Below are 24,828 nucleotides of genomic sequence, written 5' to 3' on the forward strand. Positions count from 1 at the left end.
CACCACCACCGAATTATTTGTTCACAATTCTGCCTGGAGCATCAGTTTACTTAAAGGTGACTTCTGGCCAATTTATTAATGAGCATAAAAGCCCTTCTGACAAGTTGCAATCAGTAATACATATTTTACTATAGATGCACAAAAACATTTGCAGAATTTGCAGTACTCTCTGAAAGGCTTCAGTGTATTGAAAAGTAAAAATGAACCCAGCATTTGAAAATTTCAATGCTGAAACTCAAGTTATTCAAGATAACAATAGATGTAAATGTACTTAGGCAATCTGAAAGCATGGTTAATTCCTGTGTTGTCCTTGTGTAAAAAATTTGTAATGTTTATCTCTGCATTACATTTTGCCTTCTATATTGACAAGATGTCACAGGACCACATAAACAAACAGCTAATAACACATACTTCAAATTTATGAGAGCCAGGAGTGGGCGACAGTAACTGCGCACTGTAAATTCAGCCTCCAATGCATATTAGTAATGAGATTAAATGAGCAAAGAAGTGTACAAACACTGCCTGTCAATATTCTTGGAATGGTTTTTACTTTTCAAATAAAATGATTAAAATTGCTTAGAGCCAGAATTTGACTAAGGTGCTCTTTACATGACTGCTCGCAATGACGCAAACTAACGCTGTTCAATTGAATAACAAATTTGCCTGGGACTTCAGTTAAATGAGCTTCAATTTTATTGTGATAAGTTATAAAATGTAATGTCATTTAACTGCAGCCTAAGGTGAGTTCGTTATACAAATGCAATCTTGCAGTTCCATAAACAATGGAAACTAGATATTTTAATGCTGCTCAGATTTTCTTATGAGGGTATTGCTCAGTTTCCTGCATATAGTAAGTTTCATACCAGTGTTTGAAGTGGTAGTAAAAGTGCAGTATATGTCACCATGGTCATTCAGTATCTCTTAATTTGTTTTACAAAACATCTAACCACAATTGCAGACATCCATAATTGCAGTTAAAGTAGGCCTCCTACAGAATATTTACTGCAAGAGTATGGTATACATGATAAATTGCAGCATTAAACAGTCACACACAAAACTGAAAAAGTGTGTCAATGGAAAAGTGTGTCAATGGAAAATTACACACTGTACCATTGATGAAGTAACAAATCTGAATGCAAGCCAACAGCCCAAACATATTCTGTAAAATACAGAGTAATTTCAATGAGGAATGGGTATGGTTGGTGTAGAAGCACTGCCCAAATTACTCTAATTTGAGATGGAACAAATATGCACAAATTTATTTGCTTGAAACTGAATTACAAAAGTACAAAAATTGGATGAAATGTGATAAAACATATCCTCATAAAAAGGAATTTAAAACTACAGACAACAATGCACAACATTTCTGAGAGCTATAATGAGTTCCCTTCACAGTTTCACATTCCCAGACAAACGGCATGACAATATTATAGCTAAATCAAAGTCAGTCTAAATAACAAAATCAGTCAGAATGACAGCAAACATTCAGTAAGTATATTGACATTCAGATCATTGTTTTATTAATATTGTACTGCAAGAAAATGCAGTTAAAATATTGTTCTTATTACTGCTGCCATTAACCTGTACAATTTAACCTTCTGGGACTTCATTAAATGAAGCTTTAAATCAGATCCAGAAAATACATTCAATTATGAAAATACTGTTGATACCAACATTCAACATTTAATAGAAATATCACAATCTCCAGGATAATTAAATCCTTGTTGGCATAGTATTATATATAAATATACAGATGTAAGCCAACATCACAAAAATATTGCACAACTTTTACAAGTTAATCCAGCCACAAATATAATGGCAGTTAAATGAACAGGTACATCAGACTGCTTTAAACAGTTACTACCCTGTTATGGACTAAATTTATATACACAGAACCAATACAAAATTTACAACATACTGAATGGCAATGAAGCTGCTACTATTTGGATACATCTCAGAGCAGTCAGTCTTCTACTATGGTCCAGCCAGTAAGTATGGTTTATTCATTGTATGATCGATACAATTTTTTCTTTTTCAGAGTGTAGGCACGGCTTATCACAACTGTATTGCTCCTTGTCATCCTTCTGAAAACAAATCAAAATACATTTTTTGTATTTCTGGTCTATTTTTCCAGAAATAGAAAGCTAGGGCATTTTAGCAAAAGAAAATTGTTAAGTCAAAATATTGTGGTCTTAAAAGATTGCAACTTCCTCCGTGTTTGCAACAGGGTTAACGCAAATGTAATGTGTTCTACTTCAGATTCAGCTTTTACAACAACTTCAATTTATCTATAGTATTCTCACTTTAAACAAAATACTTTCACACAAATGTAACACTAACTACTTTAACAGCAAAGCCAAGTGTCAAATGTTAATGCAAATTTACAATGGATTGCATATCTAACAGTTACTTTTAACTAAAACTGTAAGAGAAAAAAATCCACTTGTATAAAAGTAAATGTTCATAGCCAAAGTCCATATCAGATTCTTCTGGGTGTGAGGTAGATCTCACTATGAAGAATACCTGCAGTCTTTGGATGACATACTGCTCTTATGTACACAATTCTTACCTACTTGATTCTTTTCTAGGGATCAAAGGCATAAAAGATTGACAATTTTTAAATTGCACAGAAGGACCCTAAGAGTAAGTAGTTTTAGTCAGACCCAGTGTAAAGAACTTTTAAAACTAGGCACCCTTACTGCATCAAATGAGGAAACCTAACGATCTGCTGTGTGCATCAGAAAACCTAATTAATTTTTCTCTGATTATTCTCTACATAATCAGTGAATAAGAGCCAGTTTGAACTTACATTTACCACAGAAAAACAAAAATAAAATATTTTCTATGAGAGAATATAACTGCAAAATTGTCAAAGGAGAGGAAAAGGATTACTGAAGTTTGTCTGTTTAAAAAGGTGGCTAAAACATAAGTAAAGAATACTACATGATCAAAGCACTCACAGCAGTGGTTAATGATGAAAGGGGATATAATTACATTACACTGTCACAATACAATACTGTAAATGCCCACCAGAAGAAGTAGAATGGCAGTACTGCCATCTTTTAGCTGATATTTTAAATGTTAAGATGGATTTCTAATAAGCACAATAAATACCATGTGCTAAGATCTAACAGTAATTTAAAAGCCATTTGTTTGTGGTATAGCTTATTATGTGTTTCAAAGTATTTTTCAGACATTTGTTTGTACAATACAAGAGATGTCCGAAAAGGCCATAGGGCATTCTCAGTTTTCAATCTGAACAAAGTCGTCCGATACAAGTAGCAGCTGATATAATTTTAATCACAACACTTAACTTCCATTTGCCTAACTCAAAACTCTAGGGGAGACACTTCTAGTACTTGCTGCGAGTTCCTAGAATTAGCTTGTTGAAGTGACTTGCACATGTAAACCAGCATGCAAGTTCTGGTCCTAATGACAACGCCGTGGGAAGTGCTTGTAGAAGTTACTTGCTTGTCGACACATGCCTTAGTACTTTTACATGAAAATTATGTGCCGAGATCTACAGCCCACAATAGTAATGCCTCACCACTCGAGGAGAGTTCAGCATCACTCATCATGGGGGTTACTGATTCAGTTTCTCAAGCAGATACAGGGGATACTGGCATGTTAATGGGTTGGAGTATTTTTTTCAAAATTGATGGTAGTCAGGTCAATGGATGAAGCAGCCTGTTCATGGTTCCAGGGTCATCAGCAGGAACTCTTGTGAACATCATCAATTAAGAGAAACTATGGTTGTATGAAAGAATATTGCACCACAGAGACCAACCTAAAGAGGTAGTGCAGTTCAGACCACTGACATTCAGTAGGCTGGAGCTCTGTCCTGGCCAGCCAACCCAATTTAGGTTTTCTAGAGTTTTCCCAAGAGACAGGAAAATGCTGGGATGGTTCATCAAGGCCATGGCTGAAAACCTGTCCTATCCTCTTACGGCATATTTATGGACTGTGTGTGTGTGTGTGTGTGTGTGTGTTTTTGAGCTACTTATTTTCATTGTACACTCACAGATCCTGTATCACGAAGATGATCCCTGAATAAATGAATGATAGCATGAATGAATGAAATAGCTGAAAGGTCAGTAGTAGTATCATGATGCAATCACACAAATGAACCGACATTCTCAATTCAAGTCTTCCCATCCTAATATTCGAAGAGCGTGAACTTCCCAATATCAAGTATATGCTTAGATTCGACCCACACAATTGGTACTTAGATAAGTGCCATCAAATTTTTAGTGCCATTATCACTGTTCCATCAATCAAGTAACACCTATTAACATTAATGTACAAACAAACCACCAAATGTCACTTATTCAATTTATTACTAATTTCACTCTACAAATGAATGGATCTTCAGATATGTAAGTGGAAATTACAATGTATAATACCAGATACAACAAAGTAACTTATACCCTAAAATGCTAACCCATTCATTATACTCATGGCAAACATTATGAGCTCAAAGTTACTATCAGCACTACCAAACTTAATGCTACAAGTTGGATGCACTCTCACTGCCAGGTATATGATGCAAAGCACATGTGCTAAATGGAGCATGTATCACCAATAAAGGCAAAAGCAGTATTAGTATGTATAAACTGCTTTCTTTTGCATTACATGAGAGACATTCCCAACCTGAACACAACATACACCCAGTAAATGAGCTTAGAATAAACTTCCAACTTTCAGCAGTTTTATAGTGGTGCTGAATTTGTAACCTGCTGAGGCTCTCATTTGTAGAGGAGCTACTAATTTAAAAAAAAAAAAAATAAAAACCGTGGTAGTTTGTCAACTTCTTGCACACCCGTCCATTCACAAAAATGAAAACTAGTGTCTTAACTTACAAACTTTGTAGTGTATGGTCTGAAAATTATAGTAAAATATATATTTTACTTACTTGAGAAACTCTGGTAAAATAGAATTCCACGTATTTTTATCTTGTTTCAGCATCAGGAATAGCTCGAACGTAGATACAGTACTGTCGTCATATTTAAATGATCTCAGTCTTCTACATTCATTCTCACCCTCAAAATTTAAGAACATTGTGCAACCCCTAGAAAAACAAAGGTGGTCTCATTTTCTCGCTGTTTTCACGCGATTAGACAATGCCAATTTTTTTTAAAAAAGAAACTTCCGCAACAACAATTGTTGATGTGCAGATTTTATCCAGCCGTTTTTACCGTACACGTGAGATTTACTATACCAAACAAAATATAATACAATTACGGGAAAAGAGGATTTAACAGAAGTGCAATGAAAATCAATTCAACAATACCTGAGTCCACAAGGCTCTGAATCTGCCATTGCCAATATATCTCTCGAAATACATTTTAGTAAATCTTCCGGCAGTAAAAATCGAATTTCACTTGGCAATGATCGCTGTTTGCCAATCCGTAGCTCCTCTTCCAGCTTGTGTGCCAAAGCACTAATTTCTTCTTCGGACTCTCCATCGTACTCCCGATTCCCAACTGACAAAGAGCAATCGTTATCTTAACTGCAATAGCTTCATTAATTACATGATTCAATGTAGAAATACGTACCACCATTTATAGGAATGTTAAACCGCTCCGGTAAAACAGATTCTATAACTTCCGACGAGAACACTTCTTTACTCCTCGAACTTTGATGCCAAATATCCGATATTTTGCTGAACACTTCCTGTAACTTGGACGGACGATTCTGCGTGTCTTCTAAAACTCTCTCCATGTTACCATTCATGATATTTCGTTAAAAGTGCGCCTTTCTGTTTTAAATTATACAGGAATGTGAACGGAAGGTTTCGTTATTTTACACAGATAATTTAAAAGATTAAAAGGGCCTAAAGGACTGATTTGTTTACAGTTAAGCCAAAGACTAAAACAAGTAAAACTCATCAACGACGGCAAGACAAAAACTACATAAGAGAATAACTCTAAACTACGTCCGCATCCTACGAAGCCGGCATAACAACTCTGCCAAGAACTGTCACTGTCAACGAGTTTGCAGCCGGCGCAAGATCACTGTCAGCTGATTTCAAGAGGCGTCTTTCATTGGTCATAGTGTCAACCAATCATAGGAAGCTTGTTCCTTAACCAATGAAGAAGAGGCGCCGCTTCTAATGTGGTATATTTAAATTTGGAAATGGACTGTGCATCCAAAATTTAATAGATTCAGGGGATCCAAGGTGCTTAAAAAATATATATTTACTAAAAATAACCCAGATAAAAAGCTATAAGACCTGCGACTGTTACTTTACTACTCTAACCGATCATCCAGAACATATTGTATTATTAATCCATCATGGTATCTCGGCATCAAGGGGAATTTTCAGGAATGCGGAAGAAGTCAATGTGTTCATTAACAGAGGGAAGCAGCTGTTAGAAGATGCATTAATAATTAAATATCGTTAAACAACAATTAACTACTTATGTTCATTCAAACTAAGTTTAGCGCGTTTAACACCAAACACGCTTCTTTATAAAAAGAAGTCCTTCTACCTCATTATGTTAGTTACCTGCTGTTTACCTCATATTTTTTAACTACATGGCCACATTAATATTTATTGCAGTATAACATTTGCCATTCGTGATAACAGACATTACAAGTTCTCATGCAGCTAACAGTAAGCTTCAGTTCTTGATTATAGTTTATCGGATAAAAAGTGTTGTTTTTAATTTTTCTTATATTTAAAGGGCTTCACAATTTTTTGCTAGTTGTTGTAGAGCCATCAGCAAGATGTGGAGTTCGTACCGTATGCAGTGTGATCGAGACGCTCGTTTTTGCTGACTGAATAATTTGTTTATGTTCGTTGCAGTGCCCTAAAAGTTTTCGGTAAAACACAGGCAAAGCAAGTTAGCCGCCTACAACACAAAAAGAGTGCAAAACATGTTGAAGCTTGAAGCGAGCTTCCTGATTAATTTATCTATGTATTGGCCCCATTTTAACCAATTGTCAAGATGTTTCTGGGAATAAAAGTATCGGTACACTTTACGGTTTTCAGTCAAAATACATGGAGGTATATTAGTTATGTGGCCTTTGAAACACGGATAATTTAAAACATAGCTGTTCCGCGTATTTTTTCGACCGCACATATTGTTTATTCTGTTACGAATACACTGCACTGTCACAGGAACTTTCGTAAGTGGAACAGTTTTGTAGCTGGTAAAAAAAGCGAATTTTTGTTGCAATTTAATGGTCTACGAAAACTTATTAAACGGGCAGAGGCCACATTTTTCTTTTCAGTGACAAAATTTTCAAAACACGAAATATAAGAAACTTGGGAAAAAGGAAATGCGAAATGTGCTAATGCAAATAGCTCTTTTGTGAAGAAAGTAAAAAAATCGATTATTTACTGAAATATACTTTGTGTGTTTTTGTGTGTGTGTGTGTGTGTGTGTGTGTGAGCGTGTGTGTAGCATGTTTTCTAAATAAATAAATAAAATCTCACACTTGATCGCAGGTGTTATATGTTTGCTAGTGACATATCTGTGAACACCGTTTGGAACTGCTTTGGAGGCTTGTAATCGGTATACGTGTGACATGTACATGTGAGAGTGTGAAATTTAAATGCCATGGATTTCCTAAAAAGCGGCTTAAAATCTGTACTTGGTGGGCCAAATGAAGGGTCTCAGCCGTCAGGTGCCGAAACGGTGAGTTAATATTTCTTGTTTAACAAGATGTTCTTTCCATTATCTTTGTTTCATACGTCTGCTACTGTTGTCAATAGTAATCATATGGTATGCTTTCGTGGGACGACACTGTTATTAACACCTTTTCTACATTACATACGAAAACAGCAAATCAGTGTGATTTTCGCTGTCCTTGAATTTGTACTAAGGAGCTTATAAGAAATGGGGAAAGGAAAATATTTATATAAGACTGTGTAAACACCCGAACATTGTACTGCTGTGGATGTTAGTGATCCGAAATTTGAACAGTAATAAACGGAACAATGTTATTAACTCTGCCCGAAGGTGTATGTACCGGGTGGTCCATTTCTGATAAGTTACTTTTTATATCACACCGCTTTCATATTGCTGCCTTCGAGGCCGATTGCCTAAGTTCTTTTTGCCCTTATTCTTTTCACGTAATGCTTTGACGAGCACTTGATTATTTTTCTCACTGCAATTTCTGCCCATGCGTTAATATGCTGATGAGTGTTGTAAATGTCAAATGTAACGTAATGTAAATCTTTATGTAAGCCTAATAAGCAAAGCCTAGAAGTATCGAAAACTATAGAACATGACTCATAGGACAATGAATAACATTTGAAATAAAAACCACAGTTTTACTTTAAAGCATTCGCTTTTAATTTTTTTAAAGTGCTTCACGACTGTTTGATTCTACTTCGTGTATATCAGAGAAGTATATTAAGATCCACTTCTAAGCACAAGTAAAGGATAAAATAAGTAAAACTCTGCCATAAAGACAAAGTGCTTCTAAAAAGAAAGCTAGAAAATTGGCTAAAGCTATGTATTAAACCCCCCCCCCCCCCCCCCGCCAAATCTTCATTGTAGCGACAGACTGCTCTGTAGTGCAGTCCAAGGTTCAGGTTAGATTGGAAGGTAACAGTCTGTTTGTGAGTTGGTGAAGCCAACGAATGTGAAAGCGGAAAATCTTGTGACAAACTGATTGGTAGTGCGGCCAAATGTTTACATCCGCTCCATATTGGAAAATGCTTGGAGGGGGAGGATGCAATACGTAACTTTTACCAGAAAATAAATTTAATTTTGTGAAAGCATTGGGTATTGTTTCACCTAGGTAACATGCTTATGTGGGACACAGTTGCCATGTGCCCATTCTGTAATGGAAAACGTAATTCAACATTGTTATTGGTCTAGTATGCAGTTTAGGAATATGAGCAGTCAAACTGATCATCCATTATTGTGTTGCCATATGTGTTAATGGGGGTAGGACGTCAAACGGGCCTACTTGGAGCAGGAGAGGCACCACAGGACATTTTATTTTCTACTCTCTGTACTTTTACAAATAAATTCATAAAACTTTGTTAGCATGACCAGGAAGTATTCAGGATTCACACTCATAGCAGTGGAAGTGCAAAGACATAACAAAATAATTTTTTTTTTAGATATGAAATTTCATCATTTTTTCACTAACTGTTGGTTGCATTTGTTGTTATAGGTACATTTTTCTTCACAAGTAAGAGAGATTCTTTGATGAATTTTGCACAGCACACAAACGATACTTACAGGTGTATGAAACTCTAGAATTTTCCAAATCTATTAAAAACTGGTAAAAATTGAGATAATTAAGTACAAAATTAGATTTTTTTCCAAACATAAAGTTTAAAACGTGACAGCTCATTAATTTTTTCATAAATTAAATAGATTCTAGAGTTTCAGACACCTGTAAGTATGGTTTGTATGCTGTGCAAAATTCATCGAACAGTCTCTCTTACTTATGAAGAAAAGTGTACCTATAGCAACAAATGCAGCCAATAGTAAGTGAAAAAATGATGAAATTTCACATGTAAAAAAAAAAAATTATGTTTTTGCACTTCCACTGCTATGAGTGTGAATCCTGAATCCATCCTGGCCATGCTGACAAAGTTTTATGAATTTATTTGTAAAAGTATAGACAGTAGAAAATAAAATGTTCTGTGGTGCCTCTCCTGCTCCGAGTCAGCCCGTTTGACGTCCTACCCCCCTTAACATCAGTAGACCTGCTACAGATTTCCAAATACTTCACCTGGACTTCTTCTTTTTCCCAAGTATATAAAGTCTCTTGTTATTAAGTTAGATTCATCTGCTTTCATTATTCTGTAATAGCTGCCTTCCACTTGCTTTTCTGTGTATTATGGTGTCATAGGATATTGACTGTGTAATTTATCCTATACCTTATTGTGCAAATAAATGTCTACTTGAAAGTAAGTTCAGTGATAAACTAAACATTTCAAGAGTTGTGCCCATATATAAAAAGGGTGAAAAGAACTGCTCCACTAGCTATAGACCCATATACATAACTCCTATTTTCTTTTTTCTAAAATTTTTGGATGTATCATCAAGTTAGAGTTTACCTGGGCAAATCAGATATAATCAGTGATAAACAATTTGAATTTAGGAAAGGAAAATCCACAAATGACACAATGGATTTCCCTGTACAATTTGTCCGAGATGCCTTCAAGGCTAGGGGCTATACGCAGGCTATGTTTTGTGACCTTTTGGTTGTGTAGAGCATAATGCTTTGTTGAATAAGCTAGTCTGTTATGGTATTGATGGCAGCAGTATAAATATGTTTAAATCTTTTCTAGAGAACTGCCAGCAAGTTGTGTGCATTGGTAGAGAGAAGTTAAATTTGGTTTGTATTAGGTCTGGAGTGCCACAAGGGTCAGTGCTTGGGCCTTTATTTTTCTGTTAATGATTAATCATCTGCCTTTGTTCATGTATTCACATAAAATATTGTATCCCAATGACACAACTTTTCTAAATAAAAGCTCACATCTAACCACACTGAAGACATAGACTGAAAATACCCTTGTTCAATATTCATTATGGTTCAGAGCAAATGTTTCTTGTACTAAATGAAAGTAAAAGCTTGAAGGAGATCCCTAGCAACCATGAATTAGAAACTGTTAAATTTTTGAGTGTTCCTATTGACAACAAACAAATTGAGCTGGGAACCACAGATCAAAAATATATCAGGTAGACTTTCAAGAGTTATTTATTTATTAGAAATTTAAAGACATGTTGCAGGTAACTATATAAGATCAGCATATTTTTGCTTTCTTCCAAAGCCTTACATCACATGGAATTTTATTGCAGAGTAGTAGCTGTCACATAAATGACATTTTACTCTTGCAGAAGAAAGTATTAAGAACACTGTAAACCTTTGTTCATTAAAGTTTCAAAATTTGTATTCAGAAGTGATATTCTTAGCTATAATACTAGAAATAGAACATGTGGAGACATGACACATCATCAGAACTCCTGCCTAGTCCTTGGACTAAGGATGTTCAACTGACTAAGCAAAATTATAGAGAATTGCCAGTAAATATTTTTAAAGCCAAATTGTATGCTCTACTAGTAAAAATTCCTTTGTACACTGTTGATGAATTTTTTGAAGATGAAAGTATTGCTTTGTAACAAGTGGTTTCTACTTTCACCCATATCATGCAAACTAAAGTATGTTGAGAAATGTATGCTCTTGACTTTGCCTCTTGCTACAGTGAGCTGAATGACAATAAAATTTTATTATTATTATTTTTACAGTCCATGAAAATCGCTTAAAATGTTGCAGCTTCATTCCATGGCACCCTAAGTAAAAATAAGTAGAAAATTAGTTTAACTTCACAAATATCAGCCCAAAGGACAGCACATTGCCTACCAGTAGTAAAAACAATACAGAAAGTAACACTAAATATATTATTTTGCAATTACCTTCAATAATTTGATAGCAGACAGGAATAAATTTTATGAATACACTTAAGTTATATGACATCGGTAGCTGAGAAGATGAGTGTAGCAGGCAGTTTTCAGTTGCAACAAGAATGGTTACTATAGGCCAAAACATCAATAAAAATTGGTTAACCCTGATATTTGGTACAGAAGCTAAGCAGACTCCAACATACAGAACAAACAGCAGCTGTATCTCGAATATGATATGACATGCATAGGGTAAATGTGAATGTCGTGTGACTAGGGCCTCCCATCGGGTAGACCATTCGCCGGGTGCGAGTCTTTCTATTTGATGCCACTTCGGCGACTTGCATATCAGTGGTGATGGAATGATGATTAGAACAATATAACGCCCAGTCCCTGAGCGGAGAAAATCTCCTAGCCAGCCGGGAATCGAACCCGGGCTCTTTGGATTGACATTCTGTTGCGCTGACCACTCAGCTACGGGGGACGAACACATGCATAGGGTTACAGTCAGAGTTTAAACCTTCTGTCCCCTGGATAAATACTTCCTAAATATGGGATGAAAGTTGACAAAACACAGAATTTGGTAATGGTTTGAGTAGCCTAGCAGAATTGTGAGAAACTCTCACTTCTTGAGAAGTGTAGACAGACTGACTGGCAAAAATTAACTTGCTGTGTGTAAGTGCAAGAAAATATCCAATATTATGTGATTGGGGCATTATTGATAAGCCTTTCAACTCAACAGTATTGATTGAATGTTTTGACAATAGTCAGAACATACAGTTCAGAACTTCTCATAGAACTCTACAAACTATAAAGATAGGTTTCTCAAATAATGAAATGCAAGGAGTAGAAAGTGTTACGTTTTTGGGACCATCTTTAAATCATAACCTCAATTGAAAATCCATTGTGTAGGACTAATTACTGTGGTTCATCTATGTTTGCTGCAAATAATTACTGCTATATGTGCTTTAAAAATGAAGGAACTAGTTTATTCTGCATATTTCCATTCAGTAATGAGTTCTGAAATAATTTTCCAGAGAAATTTAAGCTACAGAGATTGTATTTTTCAGAATACAGCTGTGTACAACAGTCGTGTAAGGAGTTAATTCTCAGAATACAGCTGTGTACAACAGTCATATATGAAGTTAATTCTAGAAAATCGTGCAGAAACATTTTCAAAAAACGTGTATTTTGAGAACTACTATTCATTAATGTCCTTTACCGGTACTGATACTTCTCTTTTCACAAAAAATAATGGAAAGCATGAATATAACACCAAAGCCAAAAGTCACATCTACAAGACTTCAAAGGGCTACATTAGTCAACGGAACATAATGATATCTTGACGATGATGTAGCATGTGATTTCATAGATGTGTGAACACACCGAGAACAGAACACTGCCAATATTTATTTAAAGTGTATACAAGGTGTTCAAAAAAAGTGCCGAATACTTTGGGAGGTGATATTACTCATCAAAACAAGAAAAAAAGGTCCAATAAACAAGGGTCCGGAAACACATACTTTTTGAGATGAACATGTGTTTATAGGAAGGTCTACACGACACTTGGTTGTGAATATTATAGCACAGTCATTTTATTGGTGCTCCGTCAAATGTGTTGGCTGAGTATTATGATGTCTTATTCACAGCACTCTGCCTACCATTAGGTGGTCTGCAGTCAGTTGTGTGGTTAGAGTTGTGTTGTAGGCTACATTAGTTTTCGTCATATTTGTGTGCCTTATTCTATGGTACTATCAACCCTGGGTACATATCGTGGTGTTTTACCTTCTTTCATACATAGATTTACTCAGTATGTCTGTTATTGTGCTGTTTGTATGTACTAATGGTGTAATACATTTACATTTTCTCTTTTCCACCACTTAGTAGCAATGGAAGCTTACTATTTGACAAATGAAGTGTGTGAATATGGTATCCTGCTGTGGATATGTTATTCTGCTGTGGTTTAGCAAATGGACATAGCCTGCAAGCCTGTGCCCTCTATGTTGAAACATATCCACAGTGCAGAGTGCCCTCTGATAAGCTGTTTGGCAGACTTCTCCAGGATCTGAGGGACACAGGTACCCTTGCACCTCGGAAGATGACAGTGGAAGGCCCCACACAGTCTGTACACCTGACATGGAGTAGCACATGCTATGTTCGGTGGAAGATGACCCTGAGACCAGTGTGCAACGATTATCAGCAGCAGAAAGCTTGTCTCACTCTCATGTACCCATATCATCTACAGTGCGATCGGGCCCTAAGACTACAAGATCATCTTGTCAGATGGTGGTTCTGCCAGTAGCTGTTGCAGAAGTGTGCTGCAGTTCCACTGTTCATATCCAAGATTTTATTTACAGATGAGGCAGGGTTCACAAGAGATGGTGTTGTGAATTTCTATAACTAGTTTGTATGGGTAAATGTATATTCCCCAAATAATTCAGGAAAGAGGGCATCAACACAGATTCTCAGTCAACATATGGGCAGGTGTCTTGGTGATGGATTGATAGGGCCATATGTGCTACCACAAACATTAACAGGTCCAATTATCTGGACTTTCTCATTAATTTACTGCCTGACTTGCTGGAGGCTGTGCCATTGCAGGAACAAATACAAATGTGCTTCATGCATGATGTAGCACCAGTGCACTTTCGTCACAATGTGTACGAACATCTGACGCAGGTATTTCAGGACTGCCGGATTGATCGAGGAGGCCCTATGCCTTGCCTTGCTTGTTCCCCAGACCTCAGTCTCCTAGACTTTTGGTTATGGTGACACTTGAAGGAACTGGTCTATGCCATGCCAATCAACACTGTGGGGACACTGAAGAGTCAAGTCTTCAATGCGTGCCAGCAGGTACAACAGTAGTAGGGTATACGTATACTTCAAAGGGCACACCACTCCTTATGCCAGAGGGCAGAGTGGTGCATTGTCATGAATGGACGCCATGTTGAACACTTCGGCTAAACACCTGTTTATCGCAGAAAGTATGTGTTATTGGACATAACTCAGAAAGTATGCCTTTACGGACCCATGTTTATTGGACTTAATTTTTCTTGTTTCAATGCATACTATCTATCACCTCTCAAAGTATTTGCCACTTTTTTTGCAAAAGTATGTTGTGTTGACAGAAGGATCCCTAGCATAACCCGAGATCTAAGTTAGGTTGAAAAGTGAGTGGATTAAATTCCTTATAGATAAAATGTAGTGTTTATTCCTGAATTAACACATTGATGGCTAACACTGTGCATGGTGTGGTGGTGGAACATCCATCACTAAGTATGTGGAATTCAACATGTCGGAGAAATATCTTGTGAGCAACTCCTATTCCTTTGAAGAGTATCTTCAAAGAAACTCTTAAATTTGAGGCTTATGTTAATTTCCATCCACTAATAATGAGTTTATAAGTCCGCGTCCATAGCTGAGTGGTCAGCCTGTCTGACTGCTACTTGGAGGACCTGGATTTAATTCCTGGTACTACCAGCGATTTTTGCTTGGTCAGAGGACTGGAATGAGGTGCACTCAGCCACATGACGCCAGTTGAAAATCTACTTGAGTGAGAATTACTGGCTCTAAGGTCTGGGTAGCTGATGACAGCCAGCTCAGCAATGTGCTAACCCACGCCCCTCATGTGCTAACCCATGTCCCTCCGTACCTCATTCAGATGACGTCATCAGCAGAGGACGACACAGTGGCTAGTCAGCGCAAAATGGCTGGACAGGGCCAATAGAGAAAGCTCTTTAGCTAATGAGTTTATTATAAATTTATAATTAGAATTTGCACTGTAACACAGTAATGTAAAGTCATTTTACTGTATTGTACATCTTTGACTGCTTTCTACATCCCAGAGACCATTCTCTGTCCGATCCATGGAATTCCTATGTGGATATTGAAAGGAAGACACCAATTTGTTGGCAAACTTTAAAAAAAAGGCTGAAAAACATACAGAAACAATATTTATGAACTGTTTGCACCACCTGACTGTACAAATGTGGAAAGCGATATCAAAACTAGTATTTGACAAGCTGTTTAATTACTAAATCTTGAACACAGGAATTTGTGGAAAGTTAGTAGTGATCTACATCTGTACTCTGCAAGTCACCTTATGGAGTACGGTGAATGGTAATTTGTGTACCAATTTCACTTTCCCCGTTTCCTGACACAGTTCTGAATGGTATCCAGAAAGAGCAGATATTGCTAAGCCTCTGCATGAATCTCTCAAATTAACTTCATAATTGTTTTGCAAGATACACATAGAAGGAACCAATACGTTGGATGACTCTTCTATTGTGGTAAGATGTCAACCCCTCTCTTGTACTGTTTGCATCTGGAGTTGTTGAGAAACTCTGTGATGTTGTTGGCCATAGTAAATGAACCTGAAAACGAAACTGCCCCCCCCCCCCCCCCCTTGTATCCTGGTATCAGGCAGACTATGCTTATTGAGGGTTCTTCCAGTGAATTTCTGGCTGACATCTGCCTTACTTGCAGTTAGTTTGAAGTGGTTGTTACACATTAAATTGCCGTGTACCGTACACTTACTCCCAGATATTCAACAGATGTGACTGCCCCAGTGATTGTTCTGCAATTGTATAATCGTACAATATTGAGTATTTCTGCCTGTTTATGCACAATATGTTAGATTTCCATATCTTGAAGTTAACTGCCAGTCCCTGCATAAAGTACTGATTTTCTATCTATCTCCCTACATTTCACTACATTTACAATCATTATGAGTTATCTTTATACACGGTGTCACTTGTGAAAAGCCTCGTGGAACTTCTGACATTACCCACTAAATTGTTTATATACAGGGTGAGGCAGCTAAGTCATAACACACCTTGTATCTCCCCAACCGTAATAGATACAAAGATGCTGTTTGGACAGTGAATTGCAGAAACAGGGGCTACTTGAATACATCACATTTCATGTTTGTGCTATTTGTTATTACAGAGATATGAGGCCATCTTTGGTTTTTTTTTTTAAATAGAACCCTATGTTAAATTTTAGTGTAACATGATGGGCTTAAAAAGACAGTTTCAAATATGTGTATATCATAATATTTAGGCGAATAGTTTTTGAGACACAGAAATGTCCTCGTATCGTGTTCGTCCTTCGAAACGCCGTTGTCCAATGCGACCTTTCCTGTTGTGATGCTAAACATCACGAGTCCATCCTTACACAAACACACCCATTTACCCGACAATAGTAATACATACTGCAATATTTTGCGCAAAAATTAACTGATGATGTCGCACAAATATTATTCAGTTATTTGACAACTGTGATACCAAAATAGTAGACAACATACAGTATTAAAATACTACAAGCTGTTAATACATTTTAAGTAACAGAAATACAAATGTAAATAAGGAGGCCCTTATTGGTCACAATTATTTTATGTATATTTGTTTTTTATTTGAAAATATTTACTATTGATCACAATATGGAGCAAATAAACACAGAGATACAAAATACGTACTGTATGTGATACAAAACTTTACTGAAGCGTGTGCTCAAAATGCTTCCCCTCTGCTGCAGTGCACATTTTTAGTCGCCGTTTGAATGATTTGTGAACGGCTGCGAGATATCAGTGCATGCTTCGATGATACGTTGCTTCATATTGTCTGGCATTGTTGGTGTTTGAGCATACACTTTATTTTTGATAGCTCCCCACAGAAAAAATCAGAAGCGGTCAAATCAGGAGACTGGGCTGGCCACTTCACTTCAGCACATCGTCCTATCCAACAACCTGGGAACTTTGCATTTAACAGCTCTGTAGCTATACGGGAAGAATGAGCATTACAGCTGTCATGTTGGAACCACATGCACTGATGTGTAGCGGTACCTCTTCCAGCAGAATGGGCACAACGTTTCGCAGGAATTGCCATTTAATATACGCTGAATGACGTACAGCCCAACAATCACATTTCCGACGATGCCACACCACACGTTAACACTCCATGGTTGCTGATACTGTACCTGTCGAAGGCCATCAGGATTCTCTATTGACCAGTAATTCATATTATGCAAATTTACATTACCGTCGTTGGTGAAAGTCGCTTCATCAGTAAAAAGCACCCATTGAAAAAACATTGGATCATCTTATAGGCACTGCAGAGCAAACCGACAAAATTCCTGGTGCCGTTCGAAATCCACACCGGAGAATGCTTGATGTAATGAGAGGTGAGCGAGTGAAATCTATGCCGGTGCAATATACGTAGAACACTTCTCTAACTTACACAACATTCCAAGGCGATACGTCACAACGAAACAGCAGGATCGTTATGCACCAATGCTAGAATGCCCTCTTCATGTACCTCGCCAGTTGCAGTTTTCTGCTGCCTTGTTCTCTGCATGGCGTTCCATGATCCTGATTCAAGTAGTTTCTTGCAAATACGTGCAAGAAGCTGGCACGTAGGACACTCACGATCAGGATAGAGCTCTCCATATCGCTTTATTGCTCTAACAGCATTTCTTCTGCTTTCACCATACACTAGAAGTATATCTAACATTTCTTTGTGGTGTACATGTCTGCTCCAAAAAACTGACGGAAATGCGATGTCTCATTACTCCGGCAGCACATTTATACCCTTCTCTGTAGCTACCTCGTGCGTCACCTTGCGGCGTTATTGAGAAACAGGAAAACAATACCTTCCCTGTTAAGTTCCTCAGTGGTGAACAGGAAAGGTCGCATTGGACAATGCCGCTTCGCATTGGACAATGCTGCTTCGAAGGACGAATACAATACGGGAACATATCTGTGTCTCAAAAACTATTTGCCTAAATATTATGATATACACATATTTGAAACCATCTTTTTAAGCCCATCATGTTATGCTAAAATTTAACAAAGGGTTCCATTAAAAATACAAAAACAAAAATGGCCTCATATTTCTGTAATAAAAAATAGCACAAACATGAAATGTGATGTATTCAAGTAGCCCCCATCCTACAATTCACTGACCAAATGGCATCTTTGTATCTATTACGGTTGGAGAGATACAAGGGGTGTTATGACTTAGCTGTCTCACCCTCTATATAGTGAAAACTAATGGTTCTAACAGACTCCCATGGGTTACATCCGTAGTTACTTGTACATCTGAAGACTCCTCTTGTTAAGAATGATGTGCTGTGTGATGTTTACTTAGAACTCTTCAGCCAAGTCACACAGATGGTCTGATATTCTGTATTCTTGTATTTTGTTTATTAGAGGGCAGTGTGGAACTCTGTAAAATACCTTCTGAAAGTTCAGGAATACGGCATCAATCTGGGCACTGTCGTCCTTTGCTTTCTGGGTCTTGTTGCTGAAGAGAGTGAACTGGGTTTCATGCAGTCGTTGTTTGCGGAATCGGTGTTGATTCGTACAGATAAGATTTTTGGTCTCCAGAAATATAATGTGTGAGCATAAAGCATGTTCCAAAAAATTAAACAACATACTGACGTCTGTGATGGGGGCTATAGTTTTGTGTGTTTGTCGTACAACCCTTCTTGAAAACTGGAATGACCTGCCCTTTCTTCCAATCCTTAGGAATGGTTCTGACCTCCAGCAACATACAATTCACTGGGGTTAGAATAGAAGCAAGTTCTTCTGCATACACAGTGTAGAATCACATACGTTCACCTCCTGTGGGCCTGGGGGTTAGAATAGGCCCGAGGTATTCCTGTCTGTCATAAGAGGCGACTAAAAGGAGTCTCACACCTTTCAGCCTTTATGTGATGGTTCCCTGTAGGGTTTGACATACATCTTTTAAAATGTTCCCAGAGAGCGAGCCAATTGGGGAAAGGGCGCCTTATGTGGTGCAACGTATCCATCACGAATTGAGATCATTAGCACACTTTCTCGTCGAGGCATTGCAGTCCAGCTCATTCCCCATCTCTTGGGCAAGGACGCCTTCCTGGGTGCGTTTTCCACCATGCACTATGCAGTGTCACTTTTTGCACCGACGATTACGATGGACTACTTTGCACCTCATATCCAGCTCGGTAACCAGTCCATTGTGGTAGGGCCACCATGTACCCTGTTGGTTGTAGCCCCCAGTCAACACACGGATCACTCTGCTGATGCCTGTGCTGTTAACTCCCCATGTATGCCAAGGAGTAGATGCCCATTATCCTGGGGCATTGAGACTCTCAGCAATGGCCATCCTGCCAGGTGGCCTTTGCTGTTGCTGGGTGGCACCTGTGGGGAGGGCCCCTGGTCAGAATGGGTAGCATCAGGGCAGATGACGCACGATGAAGCATACCACATCATCACTTGCTGGTGATCAAACACCAGCAGTCTCTAAGCGTTCAAAGTCTTAGTACAATGCAAGAAAGTACAACACTAAATCATTCCCCTCCCTGTCCACACCATGGGAGGAATGCCAGGCTAAGGATGGCAGTGAACCTTATTCACTCCGGTACCTTGTATGTACGAGAACTGATGGGGACTCCTTTGATTTGATGAAGCCACAGTTTTTTATAGAGCATTTAGAGGACAAGTTTGGAGAGATGGAGAGCTTGTCCAAAATGCGATCTGGGTCAGTCTTGATAAAAAACAGCATCCTCTGCCCTGTCACGGACTTTACTCACTTGTAACAAGTTGGGGGATATTTCTGTTACTATCAAGCCACATAAGAGCTTAAATATGGTCCAGGGTATTACCTAACACAGGGACCTTCTTTTGCAGTCTGATGACGAGCTGCGCCCCAATTTAGAGTGGCGAGGTGTTCATTTCATGCGGCGCGTCCATCGGGGTCTGAGGGATAATCAGATTGCCACCGGTGCCTGCATTTTGGCCTTTGAGGGTGACACCTTACCCGAGAAGGTGGAGGTGAAGGTGAAGGTCTACCACTGTGATGTCAAGCCATATATCCCTCACCAGATGAGGTGCTTTAAGTGCTGGCAGTTCGGCCATACGTCTTCCCACTGTACTTCCAACATCACATGCCCCCCTGCGGGTCCGGGGTAAGAATAGGCCTGCCTGTCGTAAGAGGCGATTAAAAGGAGTTTCAACCGTTTCGGCTTTCCATGTGATGGTCCCCCTTGGGGTTTGACCTCCATTTTTCAAAATTCTGCAGAAGTACGAGCCTTTTGGGGAAGGACGCCTTACGTGGTGTCTCACTGGTCCTCAGTGCACTAAGACCTTGGCACTCAGCATTGTAACGGCGTTATAACCACACCCACTATTCCTCAAATTGGGCCTAAACGCCTGATGGGTTGCACAAGTTACGCCCATAGTGCGTCCCATCTGCACCTACGATCATGATGGACTTTCCATGGCACCCGAAATCCAGCACGGTAGCCAGCCTGTTGTGGTGGGGTCATGTACCCTCTAGGTTGTAGCCCCCTGACAACACAGGGATCGTACTGCCGATACCTGAGCTGCACCCTCCCCACGTTGGCCAAGGAGTAGATGCCCGTCTCCTTGGGGCATCAGGACTCCCGGCAACGGTCATCCTGCAAGGTGGCCCTTGCTGAGGTTGGGTGGCGCCCGTGGGGAGAGCCCCTGGTCGGAGTGGGTGGTATCGGGGCGGACATTTCGCAGATGAAACGTCAACATGTATCGGGGCGCTCTGTGGCTGAGTCTTTTAAAAAGAAAGGTACTGTCTCTGGTTCTGGTTCTCTTGCCCTTTCCCCTTTGGCCACTCCCTGGGAGGAAGGACAGGCCCGCCGGCTTGGGGCGAAGTACTTCCCCCGCTATTTAGTCTGTTCTCGGACCGATGGGGGGGACATTCGCCACCTCCAAGCCCATGTTATTTGTCCAGCACATCAAGGACATCTTCGGGGAAATCGAGGCTCTCAGTAAAACGCGTTCGGGGTCCGTTCTTACAAAGACAACCTCCGTCACTCAGTCGGCGGCGCTCCAGGCATGCGACCGACTAGGGAACATCCCAGTGTCCATTGTCCTGCATCTGGCACTGAATAGGACGCAGGGGGCTATTTTTCATCGGGACCTCCTGCTGCAATCTGATGAGGAGCTCAGGGCCAACCTGGAGCGCATTTCGTCTGGCGAGTCCAGCGCGGCCCCAAAGACCGTTGCATCTACACCGGGGCCTTTATCCTCGCCTTCGAGGGGGACGTTCTCCCGGAGAAGGTAAAGGTGATGTGCTACCGGTGCGACGTGCGACCTTACGTCCCGCCTCCTATGCGCTGTTTTCGGTGTTTGCGCTTTGGGCACATGTCGTCACGGTGTGAGGCTGAGCCCCTTTTTGGCGATTGTGGACGTCCTCTTCGTGAGGAACATACATGCACCCCACCACCTCGGTGCGTCAATTGTCCTGGCATCCACTCGCCTAGATCTTTAGACTGTCATGCGTATCAGATGGAGAGGAAGATTCAAGAATTAAAAACTTTGGATCACCTCTCTTATTCTGAGGCCAGGAAGAAGTATGACTGCCTCCATCCCGTGACGTTGACAACTTCGTTTGCCTCAGTCGTGTCCACTCCTTCCACAGTATCCTCACCCCTATCCTGTCCCCCCTCCACCTCCTCACCCCATCCGGGGTCTATGCCTCCGCCTCCCAAATCCCTCCCTTCCAAATCCTCCCTCGCGGCACCTGCCCCCTCTGCCCCAGCGATCCTCTTCTCAGGCGTCCATCGGGGAAACGTTCCGGACCCCGGCTTCCGAGGTCCGGCGTTCCAAAACGGACCCCGCGCGTGAGGACCTTCTTCGGGTCCAGCCCACCATCCCCGTGCCTCATCGGACTTCCCAGAAGGCCTCCAAAAAGAAGTCTTTATCCCCCTCTCCACCCCGGCGCGTTTCGTCTGACACTCCATCCGTGAGTCGCTGCTACCGGCCGTCCTCAGTTTCGCCGGGACGCTCTGCTGCCAGGCGCTCAGCTGGCCTCTCGTCGGCGAATGATGCTGCCTCTCCTACGCAACCCGAGAAAGCGGCCGCAGCTGGCGACAACTCGATGGAACAGGATCCGCCTCCCGCCGGTTGTAGCGTTGTTCCCTCGAAACCTGGCCCTCCGCGGCCGTCAAGGTGACCAGCTCTTCACCCGTTTCGTTCCCCCTTTTTTCTGACTAGCGATGGCTTTGTTACATTGGAACATAAGAGGTATTCGATCTAATCGGGAGGAATTAAAACTGTTCCTCCGCCTGCACTGTCCGCTCGCCCTTGGTCTCCAGGAAACCAAGTTGCGCCCAACTGACCGTATTGCTTTTACCCACTATACCTCGGAGCGGTCTGACCTCACCCCTGTGGACGGTATTCCAGCTCATGGTGGGGTCATGTTGCTCGTTCGGGACAATGTCTATTACCATCCCATCCCATTGACCACCCCACTCCAAGCAATAGCTGTCCGTATTACTCTTTCTGCCTTTACTTTTTCCGTTTGTACAGTCTACACTCCATCGTCATCCGCAGTTAGTCGGGCTGACATGATGCACCTGATTGTTCAGCTTCCTCCACCGTTTTTATTGTTTGGCGACTTCAATGCCCATCATCCCCTTTGGGGCTCTCCTGCATCCTGTCAGAGAGGCTCCCTCTTGGCGGATGTCTTCAACCATCTCAGTCTTATGTGAATTTTAAAATTTTCCCGGCGAATTGACTGTTCAAACATCTCAGTCTTGTCTGCCTCTCGGACTCTACTCATACCTACTCCCACTTGGACCTCTCGATCTGTTCTACCACTCTTGCCCGTCGGTTCGAGTGGTATGTCCTTTCTGACACCTATTCGAGCGACCACTTCCCCTGTGTCGTTAGTCTCCTGTACCACACCCCATCCCCACGTCCTTCAAGCTGGAACATACCGAAAACTGACTGGGGACTTTACTCCTCCCTGGCGACCTTTCCGGGCCACGATTTTCTCAGTTGTGACAGTCAGGTCGACTACCTCACGGCTGTTATCATCAATGCTGCCGAACGTTCCATTCCTCGTACTACCTCTTCTTCACGTCGCGTTTCCGTCCCCTGGTGGAATGAGGCTTGTAGAGATGCTATCCGTGCTTGACGACGTGCTTTACGCACCTTTCGCCGCCATCCTACGTTGGCGAGTTGTATTGGATACAAACGACTCCGAGCGCAATGCCGTAGAATCATCAAAGACAGCAAAAAAGCTTGTTGGGCCTCTTTCACCAGCTCCTTTAACAGTTTTACTCCCTCTTCTGTCGTCTGGGGTGGCCTGCGCCAGCTGTCGGGCATCAAGGCCCACTCCTCAGTACCTGGCCTGACTTCGGGTAATGAGGTCCTTGTTGATCCTGTGGATGCCTCCAACACCTTCGGCCGCTTTTTCGCGGAGGTTTCAAGCTCCGCCCATTACCACCCTGCCTTCCTTCCCAGGAAAGAGGCAGCAGAGGCTCGGCGACCTTCCTTCCACTCGCTGAATCAGGAAAATTATAATGCCCCCTTTACTATGCGGGAACTCGAACGTGCACTTGCACTGTCCCGGTCCTCTGCTCCGGGGCCAGATGCCATTCATGTTCAGATGCTGGCCCACCTTTCTCCGGCAGGCAAAAGCTTCCTTCTTCGTACCTACAATCGCGTCTGGACCGAAGGTCACGTCCCCATGCGTTGGCGTGACGCCGTCGTTGTTCCTATACCCAAACCCGGGAAGGATAGACACCTTCCTTCTAGTTACCGCCCCATTTCTCTTACAAGCTGTCTGTAAGGTGATGTAGCGCATGGTTAACGCTCGGTTAGTTTGGATTCTTGAATCTCGACGGCTACTTACCAATGTTCAATGCGGCTTTCGTCGCCGCCGCTCCGCTGTTGACCACCTTGTGACCTTGTCGACATTCATCATGAACAACTTTTTGCGAAAGCGTCAAACGGTAGCCGTGTTCTTCGATTTGGAGAAGGCTTATGATACCTGTTGGAGAGGAGGTATCCTCCGCACTATGCACAGGTGGAGTCTACGCGGTCGCCTGCCCCTTTTTATTGATTCCTTTTTAACAGATCGAAAGTTTAGGGTACGTGTGGGTTCCGTATTGTCCGACGTCTTCCTCCAGGAGAACGGAGTGCCTCAGGGCTCCGTCTTGAGCGTAGCCCTTTTTGCCACAGCGATCAATCCAATTATGGATTGCATTCCACCTAATGTCTCAGGCTCTCTTTTTGTCGATGACTTCGCGATCTACTGCAGTGCCCAGAGAACATGCCTCCTGGAGCGCTGCCTTCAGCGTTGTCTAGACAGCCTATACTCGTGGAGTGTGGCAAATGGCTTCCGGTTCTCTGAAGAGAAGACAGTTTGCATCAACTTTTGGCGATATAAAGCGTTCCTTCCGCCATCCTTACATCTCGGTCCCGTTGTTCTCCCATTCGTGGAAACAACTAAGTTTCTAGGGCTCATACTGGACAGGAAACTTTCTTGGTCTCCGCACGTCTCTTATTTGGCTGCCCGTTGTACACGTTCCCTTAATGTCCTCAGAGTTCTTAGTGGTTCATCTTGGGGAGCGGATCGCACTGTCCTGCTTCGCTTGTATCGGTCTATAGTCCGATCATAGCTGGATTATGGGAGCTTCGTCTACTCGTCTG

The 24,828-nt window shown here is 41.0% G+C and overlaps 2 protein-coding genes across 4 annotated transcripts in view; one reads left to right on the forward strand and one right to left on the reverse strand.

Annotated features, from left to right (window-relative positions):
* Positions 1 to 1,231: 1,231 nt before the first annotated feature.
* Positions 1,232 to 5,985, reverse strand: LOC126234662 (protein charybde-like). Of its 2 annotated transcripts, none has more exons than XM_049943394.1 (4): positions 5,556 to 5,985; positions 5,291 to 5,483; positions 4,913 to 5,068; positions 1,232 to 2,081 (listed from the first exon to the last, which is right to left on the reverse strand). In XM_049943394.1, the coding sequence occupies exons 1-4, from the start codon at positions 5,731 to 5,733 to the stop codon at positions 2,000 to 2,002; spliced, it is 609 nt and encodes a 202-aa protein (XP_049799351.1). In that variant the 5' UTR covers positions 5,734 to 5,985; the 3' UTR covers positions 1,232 to 1,999. The 2 variants fall into 2 exon arrangements, with proteins under 2 accessions (XP_049799351.1, XP_049799349.1); XM_049943392.1 differs by having other exon boundaries at positions 1,232 to 2,084.
* A 1,521-nt stretch (positions 5,986 to 7,506) lies between these two features.
* Positions 7,507 to 24,828, forward strand: part of LOC126237101 (general vesicular transport factor p115) — a 232,124-nt gene continuing 214,802 nt past the window's right edge. For both annotated transcript variants that reach the window (XM_049946909.1, XM_049946910.1), the window contains exon 1: positions 7,507 to 7,643. In XM_049946909.1, coding sequence (XP_049802866.1) covers positions 7,566 to 7,643 — 78 coding nt within the window. In that variant the 5' untranslated portion in view covers positions 7,507 to 7,565. The remainder of the gene's footprint in view (positions 7,644 to 24,828) is intronic.

Source organism: Schistocerca nitens, chromosome 2 (assembly GCF_023898315.1).
Source record: "Schistocerca nitens isolate TAMUIC-IGC-003100 chromosome 2, iqSchNite1.1, whole genome shotgun sequence".
In the NCBI taxonomy this organism is placed as follows: domain Eukaryota; kingdom Metazoa; phylum Arthropoda; class Insecta; order Orthoptera; family Acrididae; genus Schistocerca; species Schistocerca nitens.

Bases quoted from the DNA above. Each gene is read 5' to 3' on its own strand.
- LOC126234662 (XM_049943392.1), bottom strand. From the start codon at position 5,733: ATGAATGGTAACATGGAGAGAGTTTTAGAAGACACGCAGAATCGTCCG. The intron at 5,484-5,555 runs GTACGTATTTCT...GCTCTTTGTCAG, and splicing joins TAACATTCCTATAAATGGTG to TTGGGAATCGGGAGTACGAT. The intron at 5,069-5,290 runs GTATTGTTGAAT...TTGTTTTTCTAG, and splicing joins TCAGAGCCTTGTGGACTCAG to GGGTTGCACAATGTTCTTAA.